Source organism: Antrostomus carolinensis, unplaced genomic scaffold (genome assembly GCF_000700745.2).
Source record: "Antrostomus carolinensis isolate BGI_N321 unplaced genomic scaffold, ASM70074v2 scaffold2492, whole genome shotgun sequence".
NCBI lineage: Eukaryota > Metazoa > Chordata > Aves > Caprimulgiformes > Caprimulgidae > Antrostomus > Antrostomus carolinensis.
In genome coordinates, this window is record NW_010297359.1 from 23,844 (window position 1) to 46,140 (window position 22,297).

A 22,297-nucleotide genomic window follows, 5' to 3' on the forward strand; every position below is an offset into this window, starting at 1 on the left:
TGTTTAATTTCATTCATGTAGTTTACAAAGTACTTGCATCAGATGAAACATATTGTGCTCTCAGAAAAGAATGGACAGGGCATACAGATCTTGGTGATACTTGTCAGAAGACATGTATTATGGGGCTTGAGAATATTGACAATTCTGCATTTGTTTCTTAGGTGTGGTCTGTTCCTTTTCGTGCATGGGGAATTTTCTTCTCATGATAGGTTTAGCATTGCTGGAGCTATGGGTAACATGCACATCAGGGAGCTAGATTCTGTAATAGAAAACATTTTTTTATCCATTGTCTCCTTGCAATACATAAGCAGTATACAAAATGGACAGTGGTTCACTTATTCGTGTTCCATTAGATTTTACCAGGGAATTATTTGCTGGTTTGTGTCTTGTACTGGCAGTTTATTGGATTTCCTCTTAGTTAAAAGCTCTAACATATTTAGCTACACCTTATTCGGCGCTATTAATTTATAAAGGATGTACTTTATTGTGGTACTTATAGTGTTTGACTTACTATTTTTATGGATGTAATAGATGTAATTTGTACTGGTATATTATTGCTTTTAGCGGTGTGATACTATGCGTACCTAGAAGCAGAAAAATCATTTTCAGTTTGAGATTGGAATTAAAAGCTTATTGATGATCACTGCTATTGGAAATGCCGAAAAAAGTATCAGAGGCTTTTTTATTGGGTGGCCTTTTGTCTCTTTTGAGGGTTTGTGTTTGTTTTATTTTGTTTTGTTTTAAATAATATTTAATTCTTGTATTCATTATGACCATTTTCTTTCAGGAATATCAGCCTTGTAACACCAATGCCTGTCCAGAGTTAAAAAAGACAACTCCTTGGACGCCTTGGACCCCAGTCAATATTTCAGACAATGGTGGCCACTATGAACAACGTTTCCGATACACCTGCAAAGCACGCTTGCCTGACCCAAATTTGCTAGAGGTGGGAAGGCAAAGGATTGAAATGCGTTATTGTTCCAGCGATGGCACCAGTGGATGCTCGACAGATGGTAAGCAAAGCTAGAGTGGCTGCACGACGCCTCCTGCTAGCGAGGTGTCTGCAGTTCCATTTTCAGCACAGAGGAGAAGTTTTTGCTTGCTGGTGTTTTGCATAACAGAACTGCTAATGAAAAGGAGGACATAGTGATCACAACAGGGAATCTAGCTTGTATTTTTTCTGGATATAACATCATTATTCAGAGTAATCAATTGTCTTTTACCATTGATTATGAGATTTGTCAGGTTATTTTGATATTCTTTACAATAATCTGCAAGCCATAATAAAGCAGTCCAGTTCTTGGAGGATTCTGTCACCTCCTTATACTCTCTCAGATTTTTACTGGGAGAGAGTTTGTGCAACATTAATGTATTTGGTAAATATTTAGCTAGAATATGTAGTATTGATGCTGAGAATAACTTTTTGCGCAGTAATTCTAAAGTAACAACTGTGACATTCATGCAGGTGTTTAACTAAATAAGGAGTTTATGAACTGGATAATTTCCGTTATAAAAGTTTATGTTATGCTATTGATAGTGATTTAAAGTTCTGATTATTTCTGAGATGGAAAATGGAACTCCTTCCACATCTTTTCAATTTCAGATGACTTTAAATTGGAATTATTTTATTTCAGAATTTTGTTATTTCCCTATCGGTATTACATCATTTTGAATCAATATTATGTGTATATACTAGAACTAGCTCTGCTAGGTTTAGTGTATGACCTACCTTTCTTGTCCTAAATCAGACTCTTGGGTGGTGGTGCAGCTTTTTGTTGTCTTCCAGCACTTTGACATTTATGACACTTTTTAAAAATTTTATGACTTTAAGTGAGAAAGAGAATATTTTTCCCACCAGATAGTAAAGAATTAGGAGAGTCATCACAACAACTAGTAGATCTACAGAAGAATCTAGGTATATGCTCTGTTGGAGTTCACAGTCCTGAGAGAAATGGGTCAGGTGAGGAGTAAAGTCAGGACCCTGAACTTCAAGGAAAAGCGAACTTCCAGCTCTTCAAGGAGTTAGTCAATAGGACCCACTGGGAAACTGCCCTCAGGGACAAGGGAGCAGAACAGAACTGGCAGATCACAAGGACACTTTCCATAGAACACAAGACCTCTTGATCCCCAGGTGTAAGAAATCAGGAAAGGAAGGCAAGAGACCATCATGGCTGAGTCAAGACCTGCGGGTCAAAGTAAAGGGCAAGAAGGAAATGCACAGGCAGTGGAAGCAGGGACAGGTATCCTGAAAGGAGTATAGAGACACTGCCTGGTTGTAGAGGGATAGCATCAGGGAAGGACAAGGCTCAGCTGGAGCTGAACTTGGCAAGGGTGTCAAAGAATAGTAAGAAGGTCTTCTACAGGTATGTCAGCCAGAAAAGGAAAGTCAAAGAAAGCATATTCCCTTGATGAGCAAGACTGGAAAGCTGGTAACAACAGATGAGAAGGCTGAGGTACTCAGCAATTTTTTTGCCTCACTCTTTGCTGGCAAGCTCTCTTCCCACACCTCTTGAGTGGATTGACTGCAAGATGGGGACTTGGGGAGCAAAATCCCTCCCTCTGTAAGAGAAGATGAGGTTCATGGCCATCTGAGGAACATGAACATATCTAAGTGTATGGGACCTGATGAGATGAATCCCTGAGTCCTGAGGGAATTGCCTGATGTAGTTGCCAAGCCACTCTCCATGTTATTTAAAAAAAGTCATGGTAGTCAGGGGAAGTCTCTGGTGACTGGAAAAAGGGAAACATTGCACCCATTTTTTGAAAGAGTAGAAAGGAGGACTCTGGGAACTACCGACCTGTCAGCTTCACCTCTGTGCCTGGAATGATTATGGAACAGATCCTCTTAGAAGCTATGCCAAAGCACAAGAAGGTTATTCAAGCCAGCCAGTATGGCTTCACCAAGGGCAAGTCCTGCTTGGCCAACGTAGTGACCTTCTATGATGGAGTGGCTACATCAGTGGACAAGGGAAGAGCTATGGATGTCATCTATCTGGATTTCTGTAAGGCCTTTGACATGGTCTCCCACAACATTCTTCTCTCTGAATTGGAGAGGTATGGATTTGATGGGTGGACTGTTTGGTGGCTGAGGAATTGGTTGGATGGTTGCATCCAGAGGGTAGTGGGTAATGGCTAAATGTCCAGATGGAGATCAGTGATGAGTGGTGTCCCTCAGGGTTCCATACTGGGAGCAGTACTGTTTAATATCTTCATCGATTACATGGACAGTGGGATTGAGAGCACCCTCAGCAAGTTTGCAGAGAAGACACCTGAAGGATGGCACGCCATCTGGAGGCACCTGGACAAACTTGAGAAGTGGGCCCATGTGAACCTCATGAGGTTCAACAGGGCCAAGAACATGGTCCTGCACTTGGGTCAGGGCAACCCCCAGTATCAATACAGGCTGGGGATGAAGGCAATGAGAGCAGCCCTGAGGAGAAGGACTTGGGAGTACTAGTGGATGAAAAGCTGGGCAATGTTCACTTGCAGCCCAGAAGGCCAACCATATCCTAGGTTGCATCAAAAGCAGGTGATTCTGCCCCTCTACTCTGCTCTGGTGAGACCCCACCTGGAGTACTGTGTTCAGCTCTGGAACCCTCAGCACAGGAAAGACATGGACCAGTTGGAGCCACAAAAATGATCAGAGGGCTGGAACACCTCTCCTCTGAAGAAAGGCTGAGAGGATTTGGGTTGTTCAGCCTTGAGAAGATAAGGTTCTGGGGAGGCCTTATTGCAGCCTTTAAATACTTAAAAGGGGCTTATAAGAAAGATGGGGACAGGCTTTTTATCAGGGCCTGTAGCAATAGGACAAGGGGTAATGGTTTTAAACTAAAAGAGTGTAGATTTAGACTAGATATAAGGAAGAATATTTTTTATGATGAGGGTCGTGAAATACTGGAACAGGTTGCCCAAAGAGGTGGTAGAAGCCCCATCCTTGGAAACACTCAAGGTCAGGCTTGACAGGGCTCTGAACAACCTGGTCTAGTTGAAGATGTCCCTACTTACTGCAGGGGGGTTGGACTAGATGACCTTTAAAGGTCCTTTCTAACACAAACTATTCTATAATTCTATATTCTTGTCTAAGAGCTGACATGTCAGCTTTTAAGAATGGAGTGTACAAAAGCCAAGACACTACTTAGGGAACAGGTTAATAGGGCAAACCAGTGCAAGAGCCAATGTGTCCTTGATCATATTGCTGCAAGAAAATTAAGCATGGACACACCTCTCTCAGCTCTAAATTCATGATCATAAGTCATCTTTTGGAGTTGGATGCATAAGCTGACTCTTCTTAGAGAATACAGTCAGAAGTAACAGTGCCTACATTTTATTAAATAAAGCATTCAGGAAGAGTGTGAGAGACAAGGGTGTGGGTTTGGGTGCATTCTTTGCCTGATTAGCTTGAAGATTTTTCTTTCACTTCTGAACATCAAATCCCTCAATTTCCTGGTGTTGTAGCTAATTTGTTTCATCTTGCTGAGGCTGCCTATTTGATTAATTTTGAAATAATTAATCATTAGATCAATGTATAGGAGTGACCCTATTGCATAGTAATTGAAATGTTCATCTGGGAGAAGGATTTTTGCTGACTAATTCTGAAACTACTGAATATTTAAGTACTTATATTGAGTACTCAACAGGGCAGAAACTATTATACATCTGTCCATTCTTCCTAGTGAGTGCCTCCATAACTTTGTCATTAATTCATTCTCATTCTTTTACTCTTTTTGGTCAGTGAGTCTTTAATTATTCTGTAATGAAAGATCAAACCCAACCAGTGTTCCAAGTGGCTGATTTACCAATATGCTTCTGGCAAAAAGAGTTACTGTTATGTCTCCTTTAACCACATTTTTTTTTTTTTGCGCCTGTTTGCTTAGGCATTTTCCTATTATGGGTGTCAGAACAGTATGGAGTGGAATATTTGTCAGGGGATTGGCAGTATTTTGATTTACTGATGTGATGAAACTTACTGACAGCCTCTAAACTGCAGGATCCAGGAGCACTTTCTTGCTCACAGCTTTAGGCTTGGGTCAACACACCACCCCTCTGCTGCTCCTTGATTTAGTGGGAAGAAAATACATGAATAAGAGTCATGTAATATAGATGTGACTTTTGGAACTGAAGGATCTCATGAGAATGGAAATGGTGAATTTTGGCAGACACCTTCACAATTTCTGGCTAAGTAGCAAGGAAACATCATAACTTACTTCCACCTGGCCAGAGCCTGGATACAGTAAAACATTCTTTTCATTATCTTCATGTTGAACTATAGCAATTTGCTGGCTTTTATAGAAAGATTAATACTGGTACAGCATGCTTGGCATACCTCATTACCAAAGAAGTGTTCTGCAAAGATCAGTTCTATGTTCTTTGCAGAAGAGAGCCATTTGTTAGAAATTTTCTCATTGCCTATAATCTCCCACTGCACAACTATAGTCATGCCGTGTTAAACAGAATCATGTTTCACTGTCAGACTCTAGCAAAGCAAACTTTCTTTGCAGTGTGAGCTTAGAGGTAGAACTTCGTCCCAGGAAACCACTAGACTCCTCCTGAGTATGGTAAGACTTCTATTTCAATCAACCAAACAGTGGCATTTGCACACTGTATTCATGCTTTTCTGATTTTAAATTGGATTAAGAGGAAAGAAAAATACATTTTGTTCTCTGCCTCTGAGTTTCATATAGTGCTCAGATACAGAAGGGACAGCTACTTCAAATAAACTGAGAGAGATTGTGTATGTTGTTGCACATCTTAATGCAAATGTTTGTACAGTCCAGCAAGAAAAGTCTAGAAATTACATCACTGTAGGCTTTTAATGTGTTTTAATGAAGCATATTAAACATCTATGTTAAACATACTAATTGAGCATCTAGAATTATCTGTTATATAAGCACAATGGATTGTGTTGGAAACATAAACATTTAATCCAGGGATAAATTGTGTGAGGTTACTGATTTTTCCAGGTTGGATTTACCTCACCTAGCTCTAGACTCCATTATAGTCAGCAAAGACAGCTAGCACCCCTGAGGGATCCATCTGAAAATAAGTATCTGATATAATGGGCACAAATCACCCTCTAGAGGTACCACTTTCTTTCCATTGTGTATACAAAGGAAACAGCAATTATGAGCTTGCATTTGACATGGCCAAAGTTAAATGAGGTTAGCTCCCAAAATATCTTCAGAAAACAATTAAACAGACAACCCTTCTGATTTCAGTCAAAGAGTCAGAAGTGTATTTTATTTGCTTTTCTTCCTTTTTTTTTTTTTTTTTTTTGGGGGGGGGGGGGGGTGGAAGGGAATTGGGTGGGTAGGAAGGAAGAATAAAATCTGAAGAAAAATCACAGATTCCTTAAGGAAGAAAAAGGCACCTGGAAACCTGAACTTAGATTCCCAGTTGTCACTGCTTTCTCTGTGACAAACTTAAAACAACAGTTATTTTTGAAGTCAGGTTGTAATTTTGTCTGAAATACTGTTTTAGTAGCTACAGTTTCTTGTAAGGAGATTGATCAAATCCTAGTTTTACCCACAGGAAATCTATAGTGCAATCAGAATTTAGAACAGAATAAAACAGGTGCTGATAATCAGTAATGTCTTGTAGTCAGAAAAAGTATACGGTGAGATGTTATCTCTTATTGAAGCTAAACTGTGGTATTCTGAGATAAGAACAAAATGAATTGTGGAAGTTAGACCTGAATTTGACAACAAAGTCAAGTTTGATTGACAAACAACTCTTCAGTAGAACTTTGGGATGAAATATTTAAACACAGAAAAGCTAGGTACAAGAAATAAAGTTCTCATGGTAACAGAATATATTCCATCTGCATACTGTTTGGGTTTTTTAAAATATTATCTTTGATTGCATTAATGTTTGCCATTGAATTTTGCCATTTAAATTTTACTAAGTGAGTTTTGAAGATTTTTATAAGTGATAGGTATATAGGCCTGAAGGTATGTAAGTTTTATGCTTCAATGATATCGTCAAAAACTTGCAGAATATCTTCAGAGAGTGACAGCACTGACTCAGTCTTTGCTTATCCTTGTTACCCGACGCACTTTAAACAGTGTTTCAAGCTGTCATTTAGAAATGATTCAAGGTACTTGAATTTTGGCTCTAGATCATAATTTCCCAAAGTCATGAACCTAGACTGCTTGGATAATTGAATTTTCTTTGTTAGATTTGAACAGGGGGACATAAGGCATAAATCAGTCAAGTAGTATAATTTATCGGGTGTCGCTGCTACTTCTCTCTTATTTAGAGCTATATACCTTAGCAATAGGCTAGAAAAGAGAATTATTAGAAATAGATATGCTTTATTACAACCTTGCTTCTAAGGCAAATTAATTGAACTTTGCTGGGAATGTTGCATTCTTCAAGAAGAATCAGGCCAATCAAAGTTTCATTACAGGCTTTTACAAAGGCAGATTTTTTCCTCCCATACTGGTCAGGGCAGGTGACTTTCATGTTAACATGTCTCCAAACAGGATTAAATTCTAGTGGAGTTATAAAATTGTTCCAATTAGACAACAACAACAACAACAGAAATACTTAGAAATTATAAGATCATCTTGGCTTAGATCAGAATTATGTAACTTAATTATACAGTTTTTTCTGTTGTATGTGCTTGCTAAATATAATGGAATAAGTAAGTCAGCAGTGAAGCAGTGCTAATGTCACTGTTTACCATATTGAACAAAAGCATTCGCACTTAAAATGAGAAAATAATCTTCTGTTTAGATGTCAGTTCATATCTTGTCTTCCTTGGCCTTTGAAGTTGATGGTTGTTTTGTCCACAAAATCCCTGTGATTGCTTTTACTGAACTTTTTGCTGTACTTGTTGTTACTTGTGGAAATTTTGCTTTAGGGAAGCACAGCTGCCTGTTTAAAATTGTACTGGGATTAAGTCATTAGTTCACTGATGATGCTATGACTGATCATAGCATCATCTGTTTTGCAGATTCCACAAGCATTTCTGTAGGTAGGGTTTAAATAAGTAAAGCTTAGATGGTATTTTAGCATATGTTGTTGTTACCAAGCCAAGGGCACTGTCCCTTATGTTCTGTTTGAGACAGATATTTTCATCCTGGGGGCAATAAACTGAGAAATACAGAAGGCTTAATGTTGCTTTTTGTGGAGGTGGATGTGGAGAAAGTGACCCAAATCGCAAACAAAGGTGGCAAACAAGAAAACCATAGTTTAGTGAGAAAAGTAGGAGTTTCATAGTTTCGTGTTACTTGATCTGAAAGTTTACAATGCTTTTATATTTATAACTTCTCCTATAACACCAGGTGTAAACTGAGATGCAGATAGGACTTGTTTCTATATAGATACCTACTTTCTGAAGAAGCTTTTCTTGAAGAAATTTTGCAGTGTGATCTTTTGGATAGTTTTGCTCTTCTTCCCCAGATGCAAGACTACATTTCCCCTTGTTGAACTCCACAAGGTTTCTCTGCCTAGTCAAGGTGTGGCACAACCCTCTGTTGTATCAGCCACCCTTCCCACTTTCGTATCAACAGCAGACTTGATGAGGATGCACTCTGCCCTATTGTCCAGGTCATTAATAAAGATGTTAAACAGGACTGGACACGGTACTAAGCCCTGATGTACACCACTAGTGACTTTCCTCCAGTTGGACTTTGTACAACTGATCGTAACCCTCTGGGCCCGGTTCTTCAGACAGTTTTCAATCCATTGCACTGTCCACTTACCTAGCCCATAGTTTGTTTACTTGTCTATCAGGAAGTTATGGGAGACAGTGTCAAAACTTTTACTGAAGTTGAGATAAGTAACATCCACTGTTCTCCCCTCATCCATGAACCTAGTCACCTCATTGTAGAAGGCTACAAGGTTGTTGAAGCAATATATAGCACTGTATTTCCAGAATGTAAACTGATCTTGTTTTTAATGACATTAGTGTCATCATGCTATTTTTTAAATGTGCAGTTTGTGTCTGAACAGAAAATTCAAACAACCCCTCTATGAACACTGTATGAATTTCTGTAAGACTGTGAAAAGACTGCTCCCTGTAATATTTTTTTTAATGCTCTGGAAAGAAGAAAACACATGGGAACACTTGCTGCAGACCAAACTCCACACTGAAAAGATTCTTTAGAATATTCTTCTGTTTCAGAGCTAAAGCACCTCAGAGCTTTCCTTTAGAAATTTTCCCTCCCCACTCCCCAATTTAAATCACAAGAAATCTGATATCATAATGACAAATAATGTCACACATTTTCCTTAGGACTGAAAAAGCTACACCTGTCCTGCAAAAAATGTCTTCAGAACATCCGAGTGCTGGTATGAAGTGATGTGTGTTTCTGTGTTTTATGAAGAAAATGACTAGTAATCTGGCCTGATTAAGAACACTTTTTCCATTGTTTGCATTGCTGTTAATTTAATAACTAAAAAACTCCATAATTTGAAATTCTAATATCAAAAAATATTATTATTATTTTGGTCTCACAGCTCACTGTGTGCATAAACTGGGCATTTCCATGACCAAAGTAATACAAAATTGCATAAAAAGGTTCTTATAGAGCTGGAAAGTGAACCTGTGTTCATAAATTCCCATACTTTTTCTCTGTACTTGCTCCCTTTTTGGATTTGAATGTAAGTCATGTTTCTTGAAATGCTGCTTTTAATATCTGTGTAATAGAATCTGGCTCAGCAGGAGAGAAATAGTTACCCTCTATAATAACTGAAAGGTTTTATCCATTTTTAGTCAGTTTTATATTGCTCTTCTGCTAGTTTCTTATTAATTTCAACAGTTTCTTTTTATAAGTATTTCTGTGTTGCTGCATCATCATTCCAGTATTGCCAGTTGTTATCAAGTGTTGAATAAAAACATGCAAAGTCTCATCTATTTTGGGATGTTTGTGAATGTACTTCTCAGGGCAGAACTTAAGCAGTATTACTAATGCCATAAGCACAGGTAGAAATAGGGCATAATTGTTTCAGTACTGGACACCATGAACGAGGGGCTCCTCCGTTCTGGTTATCCAGAGTATTGGTCCTGTTCAGTCCAGGGCTCCTGTCGGGCAGTCTCTTCGTGGTATTACTTGTAGCTGTTTTCAGTACATGATTCAGTGCATCTTCTGTTTCTTTAGCTCCATTTGATACTTCCACAGTGCCTATGCTTGTAGGTAGGGCATAAAACAATTTATTAAGAATAAAAGTTTGTGCTGCAGTTTAAGCTGCAAACAATCACCTGCATTTCTCCACTGTTGGTCCCATTTATCTGTGCAATACTGAATCTCTAGCATAGGCAGGCAGCCACATCTTCTGCTGTTTTAAGTACCATTCATGGGACCTTCTTTCATCACAACTACTTAAATAAGTGCTTGTCGTAAAAGCAGCAGTTAGTAGTCCATCAATCATAGAGTTTCCCATGATGCTAGCACTGGGGAAGGTGAACTGCTTTGGCAAGAGTAGGAAATTCCAGTAGTGTTGCTGGAGATGCTTAGTAGTGGTGCTTAGAAGTAATGCTACAGTTCAAGAATGAGTTCAGTGTTGTGCTGAGTACAGTTGAGGGAATCTTCTTCCCGTGCAGGACCAAGTCTGCAACTGACAAAGATACTCAAATTAACTGCAGATTATTATAACTTCACCTGGGGGTACATCCAGGCATTTTGGTTGTATGCTCTGAACAAGACTCTGTGTGTTTCCCTTTCCCTGATAAATGTGGACTTCAGTCTCCATTGCTGTTTAATGCCTTTTCTTCATACTAACCTCACTTAGAAAAGATGTTTTCCATTTGCCAGATGGTTATTTAACTGGGAAGTATTCTATTGTGTGTGTCGCTAAAAGGCTGATTTCCATAGATTACATGTGTAATGAAATGAATGCTTCAACTCATTGGAAAATAAACCATTTTTTAAAGTGGCAAAACATTGCTCTTCACAAAAGGACAGTCTCACTGGACTTTGTGGAATTATTGCTGTACACTGTCTAAAGTCTGACTATGCTTAGGATAAGTACAGCGCATTGCTTTCCAGGACATCTGTGAGCCTCTGGGCATAGCAAGCACAGGTGGAGGCAGGCTGGGTAGATCAAGTGAGCAGAGCCCTGCAGTAGGACTAGGGGAGCTGGCTTGATGAGTGGTCACAGGCAGCTCAGTCTTGTCTTCTGTGTCACCTCCTTCCTCTAAAACAGAGGCAATAATACCTATGTAATATATTTGGAAATTTTCTGATTACAATTCCCACACAAGAAAGAGATAATTTTTATCATCCTCAGGTGGAATAAATTGACTTTACTTCAGTCAGTGTAGCTGTAAAGCTTTAACTAAAGAGTTGGATCCAGGTCTTCACTGTAGTTCTGTGCAAATGATTATGGAATATCTATTATGGCAGAGATTCTTGAGATGAAACTAGGGTTTGGATTGTGAGACTAAAGAACAAGACCCTCCTGTTCATATTACTATTAGAAGCCTAGGAGTAAATTTGAAGAGGAAAAGGTTGTTTTGGGGTGAGATACTGTATTAATTCAGTATTGGTCTTTTTCAATCCTTATTTTGCTAGGATTGTCAGGAGATTTCTTGCGTTCTGGACGATACTCTGCTCATACCATCAATGGTGCCTGGTCACCCTGGTCTCCATGGTCTCAGTGCAGTCGTGACTGCAGTAGAGGGATACGGAATCGCAAACGGGTCTGCAGCAATCCTGAGCCCAAGTATGGGGGACTTCCTTGCCTCGGCCCATCTCTAGAGTACCAGGAATGCAACATTTTGCCTTGTCCAGGTAAGAGTCAGCTGAAATGAGAGAAGTATGTGAAAATAAATAACTCATTGAAGCTATATCTTGCAGTAGTTGGTTTGGTTTTTTTGTGGGTTTGGGGTTTGTTTTGGTTTTTGAATAAACTACATCTCAAATTTACCTTTATAATGTAAGTGGACTTGGAAAAGATTCCCGAGTGATGTCAATCAGTTTATCGTCAACAGTATTAATAGCTATGTCTTTTTTCACTTGTGAGACTTTTGACTCACGAGTCATATAAAAATATAACTTTAATAAGTAAACTCCGAAGAGAAAAAAATAGATAAAAAATCTGGCAAGACATGAGAAATGTGACCTAGTCTTTATTTAAATTCAAAATATCATTTTCATCACAGTCGTTGATGGCATTAAATCTGTGCTAGCTTTTCAGTGTAGAGCCTCCAGCAAATAAGGTTCAGGACTGATCACCAAACTAGATGGTATCTCAAGTAGGACATAAAGATTGTTCTTGGAATGTTGAGCTTCTCCTTCATTGAAAGTTGTTTTATGATTCTATAAAAAGGATTACAAGTAGAATATATGTTTTCAATAAACTACTTTGGGTTATAAATCATTGTTGTATCTTACACATTTGAGGGGAAAAAAGTCTTGGTTTCAGTCACCCTTCATAAAACAGACATCCAAAGCTTTATAGGGGCTTTGTGGATAAGAAAAAGGAAGGATATAGGAGAACACATGAAGAAAAGAAAGTGCAATTGGAATAGGAGGAAAGAATTCAAGGTGTGAAACAATAGAGAGGAAGAAGGGTAATGACTGAGTCAGTTCTTTCCAGTATCAAAAAGTAAATTTAGAAATAAGCTTTCATACATCTTTAATTGTATTAATTATGTGTAACAGTGCTGCATATTTTGTTATTGAAGACTTGGAGCTTTTGGCATTTATTCAAGTGTGTTTCTGAAGGATTACTATGACAATACACGTATTACTTATGTATATTACTACAGTAAAACACATATGTGTGTGTATTTATCTATGTCTATATATATTTATATGGTTACCAGTTAAAACTTGGCATTGAGATTCTGAAGGAGGCACTTGGGCACAAGCCAGCACTTTCTGGTGAAATTTTCTTGCTGCATCCAAAGAGGAGGAAAGTAGATTTAGATGCTTATTGTGTAGCTTCTCTATCTGGCAATATAAGAATCAGTCATAGAATCATAGAATACCAGATCGGAAGGGACCTCAAGGATCACCTGGTCCAACCTTTCTTGGCAAAAGCATGGTCTAGACAAGATGGTTCAGCACCCTGGCCAGCTGAATCTTGAAAGAGTCCAGTGTTGGGGAATCCACTACTTCCCTGGGGAGATTATTATAGTGACTGATCATTCTCATTGTGAAAAATTTTCCCCTTGTGTTCAATTAGAATGTCTCCAGGAGTAACTTGTACCCATTACTCCTCATCTTTTCCATGTGACTTCTTATAAAAATTATCTGAGGAGATCAAGGGAAGAGATTATATGCTTCTTTATGATCTTAGAGGCAGGATCAGTGAAGGGTGGCCATGTTTTCTACACCAAACAGTGTGAGAGAGAGTTGAAAGGGAATCAACAGAGAGCCAACAGTTGGCAGAGAATTATAAAATTGTGACCTCAATCTTCTCCACATTTGCACAGCCCTAGTGCATGCTTTAATTCATTAGTTTCCACACTGCAATCATAATGCCTTGCTTTTCTTGAATAATAAAATTATAAAACATTCTGTTTCATGTTACTGCACTGTTAGTCTGTGAAAATTTTTGAAGGTTAATAATAATTCATTAGGTCAAAGATTTAGAGGACCCTTGTACTAACACGTGCAAGCCTCTCCAGGGATGCATGCAGTAGGTGAAACAAGCTAGAACATAGCATTTCCTCCTTGGTTCCTTCTTCCCTTGCAAAGGGAATCCCTCCATGAGACACTGCCTTGAGCTTCCTTTGAAGCAGGTGAGTAGTGTGGTGATAGCTAACAGCTCTGCTCACAAGCTTTAAAAGATTTGACAGTGTTACCATACTGTAGTAACTGAAGTACATTCATTAAATGGGCCCAGATTATCTATAAAGTGGGGCCAGATTTGTTGTTCATCCCTTGCTGTTGATTCTTAAATTAAATGCTGTCTTGAATTTTGTTGAATTTTTTTCAAAGTTAAAAAAGGTAAAGGTTTCTGGAAGTGATATTTTTAATTAGCTCTGCAGCTAAGTACACTGTTATGTTTTTTGAAGTAAATTTTTCCAATCAGTAAAACATATAGTTATGCAGACATAAATTTGATGTAGAGTCCCTTGTTGTTTATGAGTTAGCCAATACCTAAAACTAAAATACATGAAGTTGTAAGGCAGAACTTGAAATTGTGCTTTATATAAAAATTAATCCCTCTGCTGCTGTCTCCAAATTTGAAAATATTTCTAAAACCCAGTTGGTATAAAGAGTGGTTGGTCTTTCTGAAACAAGAAAGGACGTCCTAATATATATAATAACTTTCTTTAGAGACAAATTTCATTTTTCTTCTTAGTACAAAGTAAATTTGAATGAAGATACAGAGCTTGAATGAAATATTTAGATGTATGATAGCCTGTGAGGAATCACAAAGTTCCTTAACTACACAACTACTGTTTGCCAGTAATTAAGAAGAAATGTAAGGGGCTAAGTCAGATCTCAGATAAATCTGAAGGGAAAACATTGCAAGCAGTAGATGTAATTGATTTTTTTTTTTTCTTTAAGACATGGCAGAGTAAAAAATGATTGCGGAATAAGGCTTACCCATAAATTAGACCTGATTATAAATCTGTAAAAAGGGAATAATATTTTATTAGAGAAGCACACTGATGAAATTGAATTCTCTCAATTTTTAATGAAAGTCACAGAAAGTTAAATTGGTGGATAAACACAAACATCTATTAGGTTGGCATTCATGAGACTTCATCAAGAAAGGGGAGACAAAAACAATACATGGGTGAAGAGCCTTTGGTCCAGGCCCACACAGACAAACTTGGCAGACCCCACATAGCAGAGAGGGTAAAAGCCAGTCAAAGAAACCATGGTTGGATCACTTTTCAGCCTTCTTGTTAACCACTGTGCTAGGAACCAGATTTCATTTCCTGAGTGCTTATATTTAGGATAGCTATATAAAGTATTCTTACCCTAGCTATCCAAGTGAGTTTCTAAAATGTCCCTGTTAGGCTTTGATCACACAACCCTAGCAGGTGTTTATGAGAAAGTTTGGTGTTGGTGCAGATCTCATCATGGTATTGACTATACCCTCCTCACATGGACTAGGCTGTAGATAGAGTTTCATGGCCTGAGTAGGAGTAAACATGAGAGGCCCTTCTTGCCACTGTGAGCATCGAGGAGAAAAACAGGGACTCTACATAGTTTATTCTTGCCCATGTAAGTAAGCGAAGTGCAGACAGAAAGGTTAAGGGATGTGAGGAGATTTTGTTCTGGCCATAGTACTAGAAATAAAAATGCAACAAAGAAGAATGTGGTGCTTTCTGAGATTCACCTGAGCTCCCTTGGGTTAAGGACAGCTTCACCTGTTCCCTGCTGGCACAGAACCATTTTGTTACAGTCCAGTCCAGTCATTAGCCTTTCAGAAATATTCTGTTTTGTAGGAAGGGGTGAGATGGCAACCATAAAAAAGACTTCCTGCTAGTGCAAGCTCAGGTTCTGCTTTTCTCCCTGTTCTGCTTATTGCAGACAGGATTAAACCCTTATGATGTAAACTGCTTAAAAAGATGAGTGATGGAGAAATATACTGAGCAGTGCTTAAGTCATGATGAAAGTCAATAGGACTTTAGGCTTCTAAATCAATTAATCTGAGCTCAGTGTCATCCTGGAAGATACTAAGTGCTCTGAAGAACTGACACAATAAAAAAGCCCATAGAGCAATCACCAAGCATACAATCCTGTCTTGTCTGGTTGAGTGTCTTGCAGCATAATTTTAAATATACTTATTAATATATTAATAGCCAGTAATGTATGCTTAAATGTGCTGCAGGATCACAGAACTTTAAAAAAAAAATACTGAAACCATCTAAAACTTGCCTGCAGTGGCTACTATTAAATCTTTCTTCAGGCTGCAGGGGTGGAACAGTGAAATTTTTTCCCAGAGCTTGTAGCAAAGTAAACGGTCCGCTGACGTATACTGATGGCAGTCACTGGGCAGATTACTTTTTGTTCATAGTATTTGAAGGCTTAATATGTAATAGTAAATTGAACAGTGCAAAAAAATTGCCAGAAATTGTAACCAGGCCCAGGAATATGATTTGTCTGTATTATACAAATTTTAGAATGATTCTTCATACAATTTTGCCTTTGACTAACTAGCACTCTCCCAAATACTCTGCAGAAATAGTTTAGGAGTCAGTGTAGGGTGAGGCCTGTTCCCAGTATTCAGTTTCCCTGTAGCCAAACTGCTTTGAGGGGCAGGACAATTTACACCATTGTCTTGCACTAGCAAATTATGGTTTGGCCCTGTGCCTCAGCTCCTTTTTTATGGCTCAGAGATGTGGTGAATAGAATTGAACTGGCGAGCACTGAACTGCTTCAATAACTATGGAAAGGATCTGTGAATACTCACTGACATTTCTGTTTTCTTTGGATTACTAATATATGGTCAATATGAAAAGAAAAGAATCTATAACCAGACATATTAGGGTTTTGTTATCCTTGGGGGCTTGTGAGATATTTACATTATGAAGAGAAACAGATGATGAAGAGAAGCATTTTTTAAATTGTAAATTCTGCAAATTTACAAAAATTACAGGAATTTACTAATTGAAAGATTTGTTTGCCTGAAAATAATAGTACCAAATGTAAGGAATTCTGTCCTAGTTCAGAATATTAAATATCTCTTCAGTTATTACTATAGGAAAAGACAGCTTTTTCCTCATTTTTATTTCATTTTGTTTCTTGTTGCCTTCTCTTTTATCCTTTTGCACATAGGGACACTTGGCCGATGTGCCTTATTTAGGAATTTAAAGTATAGCTACATAAGTGCCATTGAGTAGCATGAGCTACAGGAGTTCCTCTTCCCTCTTCTCTTCAGACCATAGTGATGGATCAGAGGGAAAGGACAGTTGCCATCTTTTAGATTTGAAGTTCTGATACTTCATGCCAATATTTTGGGATTTTGCTGTTTTCAGATTTTTTTATAGTCGTTTTAGTTTGGTTTAGTTATGACATGTTGGCTGAGGAGAACCAAATAAATTCACACACTGAAATGTGCAGCAATATCCTGCAGGATTAGGAAAAAGCAGTAGGCTAAGTGATGTGGAATGGGATGATCCCCAGGTGTCTGGAAGGGAGCAGTACTCTCTTGGGTCTGTAGGCTGCCGAACTCTCAGTTCCCCTGGTTCCCCTAACTTTTACTCAGCCACTGAGAAGCACACCATCTCTGTTTTGGTGGGTGAAAAGGACTACTGCCCCTCTATTTATACTCCTTCATGCATACAGAAAAGACTGACCTCTCAATATTTTTATTCTCTTTCACTACACTTTCAAAAAGATTAACATGAAAACTTACAAACCTAGATGCATACACTAAAATTAAAAAAAAAAAAAAGATTTTATTGTTGTTAAAATTTGAAATGAGACCAGACAGTATATGAAAGAGCCTGCAATCCTATCTGTTCTCATGAAAGCAGGTGAGGTCAGTGTGTCTGCCCACGCTTCCTTCCACTTTCTTGTAAAATCCAAAGTGCATAGCAGGGTATCCAGTTTACTTAATTGTCTCTTGGAAATTCTCCAGTAGTGTGGATGTTTTATCATGTCCCCAGGAGATCTCATTTCTGTACACTGTTTCTCCCTCGTATATCCTCTTCCCTATGGTTTTTTTTTTTTTTCATTATAGTGAAAAAATATTTATTAACCACAACAGCCAGTAGGCAAAAAGTTGTTCGCTCTACTATAAAGGAAAAAAGCATTGTTTGAGAGCACCCTGCTAGCTTAAGGATGCCTTCTTCCAAAGGGACCAAGCTCAGTAATTGTCAGAAAACTAGACTCTTTGTGTCTTCCATTGTGGAACTGCTTTAATGACTTTCTTTTGTCTGTCAGCTCTACAAAACTCTTATGTAAAGAAACTGTAGTGACTGGTATTTTCCATGCAGATGTGTATTTTTCCTCCTATAAGAAGCAGAAATAACGTTAAGGACTCCATGACAAAAGGAAAAAAGAAGAAAAAACCCCCAACAAACAGATGGTGCTGTGTTGCTAAGCAACTTTAAAGAAAGATGAAAGAAACCACAGAGCTCTATTTAGGTCTTGTAAAAACTCTAGCAGTAAATACCCACTCCTTTGATCTTATTTAACCATGATGATGCTTTATCATGCTCTGTTGCTGAGAAGGAAAAGTTCTAGGAACAAATAAAAGAGGTAGTTATGATAGTTCTTGAAAGGCCTGGAGATTTAGGATGGCAGCACATCAGTAAATAGTCACTAAGAAAACCAATTATAATTACACTGTCTAGCTCAACCATATTCGAATCTAACGTTGTCTGTCCTTTCCCATCTTTCCGAGACCCACTTCTGCTTTTACATCCAAAGTCATAGTACAGCCGTGATCACTACAGTTGTGGAACATGGTGACATTCCTGGATGTCACATTGGTCTCTGTGTTCTTGGCCACCTGGAGATAGATGGCAGATGGCAGTTTCAAATGCATGTGCATTTGTAATTCTCATTCTGGTCCATTGAAAAATAAGTAGAAAATGTTGAGGGTCACAATATCCGTTACAGTGAACAAGCCACAGCTAATGTTTACAGACAATTTATCTTCTGTCTAGGTGATCTCAGGCTGTCACTCTGTTTGCAGAGGTCTATACACTGCAGCAGGACACTGATTAATTTTTTTTTTATTTTTTTATTTTTATTTTTTTTTTTTTAAGAAAAAAATAGAGTATCCACAAAGGTAAAACTTTAATATTGCATGAAATAAACAGCTTAGGTAATGACTTCTGCTTTTACTTGACATAATTAAAAAAATTGAAAAGAGGCATGTTCTGAATAAAAGATACTTTGTCTTGAAATCGTTATAAAATTGCACATTATATTTCACATGCACTAAAGATTAATAACCTGTGGCTTTCTTAGGTATGAGCTTGCACGATACTACATTAACAGAATTATCTCAGGTAAAATGACATATTTGTTTTCCAGTGACTATATGAATAAGAGAACAAGTCAAGCACTCTGCTGAAATGCAGTGTTTATTTATGATAGGTAATACAAAACTCTCTCATACATCTGTATAGCTAGATGATTTGGCTGATAAATATATCCTGGAAAAAATGTAGCAATCATTGAATTCCTTAATAATGGAAATAATTTATTTAAATGACATACTTGGAATATAGTACCAGATTCCATGAATCTTGTCTGTCCAATCAGGCTATTCAGAGGCTGGATACATTACTTGCAAAAATTTTTACAACTATTGTTCTTGGCAAGGAAGTGCCAACTCCATACTTTCTTGATTTATAGGATAATGTTGCAAAGAGTACAGAGAATAAAATGTTATATACTCAGCAACTTCACTTACAGGATTAGTTAATAGCATTCAGTATGCACTAGCAAATTACCTGTTTGATTAGCAGTTGAGAACCTGAGGGTGTACTGTATCTGAAATTACATTTAAAAATGCACATATAGGTTTTAATATCCAAAAAATCACTTTCTCCTAACTCATTTTCTCACCATTGCAGCCTTTGCACAGAGATTATTCTACTCAGCTCACCAAGTGCATTTGTGATATACAATGCTACCAAAACAAGTATTTTTTAATGTTCTATTTTTTCATCTAAGAGAGAATTTAAATACAAATATTGCACAGGTATTTTCATTGTAAGTTAATATTTTTTTTTCAGATTTGGAACATCGTATTTTTTTTTTTGTTGGTTGGTTTGGGGTTTTGTTTTGTTTTGTTTTTTTGTTTTGTTTTTTTTTAATAAGAGATAATTATGGAATAGCATTTCAATAAACCAGTGGAAACTGGTTTAGTCCTTGAAAGGCTGTTTGATTAATTGAACAGAAGGAATCTAAAGTAGTTATTATGAAATGCTGGATGAATGTTTTGGAGACTTGAGTGACAATCAATTGTTTCAACAAACCATGAAATAAAGTCTTACAAGGAATGTCTTAAATGAACACACAGTAAAAATTGTGTACATAAAATGGGTACTTTCCTAGTATTTTTAAAAGTAGGCAATAATGAGTTTCTGTGAGTGATGGGAGAAAAAAAATAACCAAAACAAAACTACTCGGTTTAGGGTCCTGTCATAAACCAAGACTTTACTGGCACATTGCTTTTGTTATACTTAGGGTCTCATCTATTAGTATCAGTTGAATTATACACTATTTCTTTTAATTAGTTGCAAACATGGTAAATCATTTTCTTACTTAAGTATTAAGAAAGCAATTGATAAAACTTTAAATAGAGGTTTGAAAATAAATTATTTTTTTGTAGAATATGAAAATTTTGAAAGTTTAGTTTTATGTTGCTGTTTTGTCCCCTTAAAAAAATGAAAGAGAAATGAGCAAAATACTGAGATTCTCTGCAGAGGGATTGCTGTCCCTGGGAGAAGTACATCTGACTTTGTCATGTGGCTGCAGATAGGAAGCCTTTGGCAGATGGGCTGCAATATGGCCATAAATGCCAGAAATACATCCTGAAGCAGCAGCTTTAAGAACAGAGGCTGTATAGGAGCCAATCCAGTGCAGGCAATGAGGTGAACTTTCATTAGAAGCCTGTCTAGTGGCCACGTGTAGAAAGCCATATAACAAATGTGGCTCCCATGAAATCCAGCCTGCATTTCAGAGGAACCTTGTTAAAACTCAGACTGGAGAACAGTTTGACATGCTTCAATCAGTAAATACTAACGGGGGGAAAAGAAGTATTTATTCTTAGACAACCAGTGTTTTAAACTTTAAGTGGCAACTCCTTTTTGTCATTCATCCTTTGCTTTTTTGAACTACCGCCATTGTTCTGCTGCTGGCATCTGTGCTAGAGCTGCATTAAGACTGTAACGTTATGCTGGCCCATCAAACCCTATGACTGTGTTAGGTCAATTGATCTGAATTGTAGGGTCAAGGCAATCTCACCTGGTTTGCAAAAAATCAAAAAAAAATAATCAAAAATCTGGATTCCTCTGTCTCTCTGTTGATGTTATTGGGCTAACTTTTAATTTATGAATGAAAATTTACTTTAAGCTTATAATACTTCTGCTAAACAAGCTTTGGTATTTTATTTCCTTACAAGTGAGAAAACAGTTTTGGCCTTAAGACTATTATGGTACCCACTGAAAGCGTCTTGTGTGAATGAGAAACTTTGTTATACTTCCCAGTGTACCAGGGGCTTTTAAAATACGTAAGTTAAATTGCATTGTAGTAAGATTAAATTTGTGATCCTGTGTTCACTGGCACCTTAAAATGTCCAATAATTTCAGTAGGTCATGAATTAGATCCACAGAATATGAGAAAAATGAGTTGGATTATGTAATGATTATTAACTTGGAACAATATGATATTTTATGTCTTTTCAGTGGATGGAGGCTGGTCTTGTTGGTCATCTTGGTCAAAGTGCTCAGCAACTTGTGGAGGAGGTCATTACATGAGAACCCGCTCCTGCACAAACCCAGCACCAGCTTATGGAGGAGATATCTGCCTTGGACTGCACACGGAAGAAGCACTCTGCAACACACAGCCCTGTCCAGGTATGTCAGATCAGCTCATACAGCTTTGTTTGTGTGCCACAGAATAAGGCATTCACAGTTAGCAACATAATGCTCCTTGATCTATTATTTAAGAGCAAATAATTTATCTCCCTTAAGTGCACAGTCAATTCTTACATGCTACGATTACAGTAAATCAAGTAATAGCAGGATATAGCCTACAGGACACCACCTCCTCCCTTCCCCTTTAAAAATTAAAATTTAAGTTACCAGGTTCCAGGTCTGAATGAACTAAAATTGCATAATATTTGAAGTGGATCATGCAAACAGCCTGGGAGACTTAATAACAATGTCGCAAAGAAGCACATTTGTTATAATACACACTAAACTTTCACAGCAAGCAAATCACTGAGGTCAATATTCAACAACGTGTTATCACAAGATCCTTCAAGTAGATGATGTTTGCCGTGTTTTCATATAAAACACAGAGCAAACCTTAATGCTCTTTGTAAAATACCTTCTTCAGCTTCAGATGTTAAGGACCCAAGACTTCATTTTTTTTAAATGACTGTGGAGTACTTACTAAATGAAATGTCTCAGCACTCCTGCTAGTTGTATAACATTACAGATAATGACATTTTCTTTAAGTTTGACCCTGTCTTTTGACCCGTATTAAAGGGAACAAATTTTTTTAATGAAATTTAAGTGAGAAGTAGAAAGTAAAACCACACAAAACCAGATAAAATAAGTTGCAAAAAGCCAGTGGAAAATTTTGTTTTCCTTTAATGCTGATTAATGGGTTACAGGCAACAGCAAAAGGACATAAGCAGCTCTGATGCCACATTGTATTACTTACTCACTGACTGGTCCTAAACTTCATAGCAA

At 37.6% G+C, this 22,297-nt stretch overlaps 1 protein-coding gene across 1 annotated transcript; it reads left to right on the top strand.

Moving 5' to 3' along the window:
* Positions 1 to 787: 787 nt before the first annotated feature.
* Positions 788 to 21,454, top strand: LOC104520387 (semaphorin-5A-like; the record flags this gene model as incomplete). Its single annotated transcript, XM_010162066.1, has 3 exons — positions 788 to 1,013; positions 11,517 to 11,735; positions 21,284 to 21,454. Coding segments are annotated over 3 exons (616 nt in total), but the record flags the coding sequence as incomplete, so codon positions are not given.
* Positions 21,455 to 22,297: the final 843 nt, after the last annotated feature.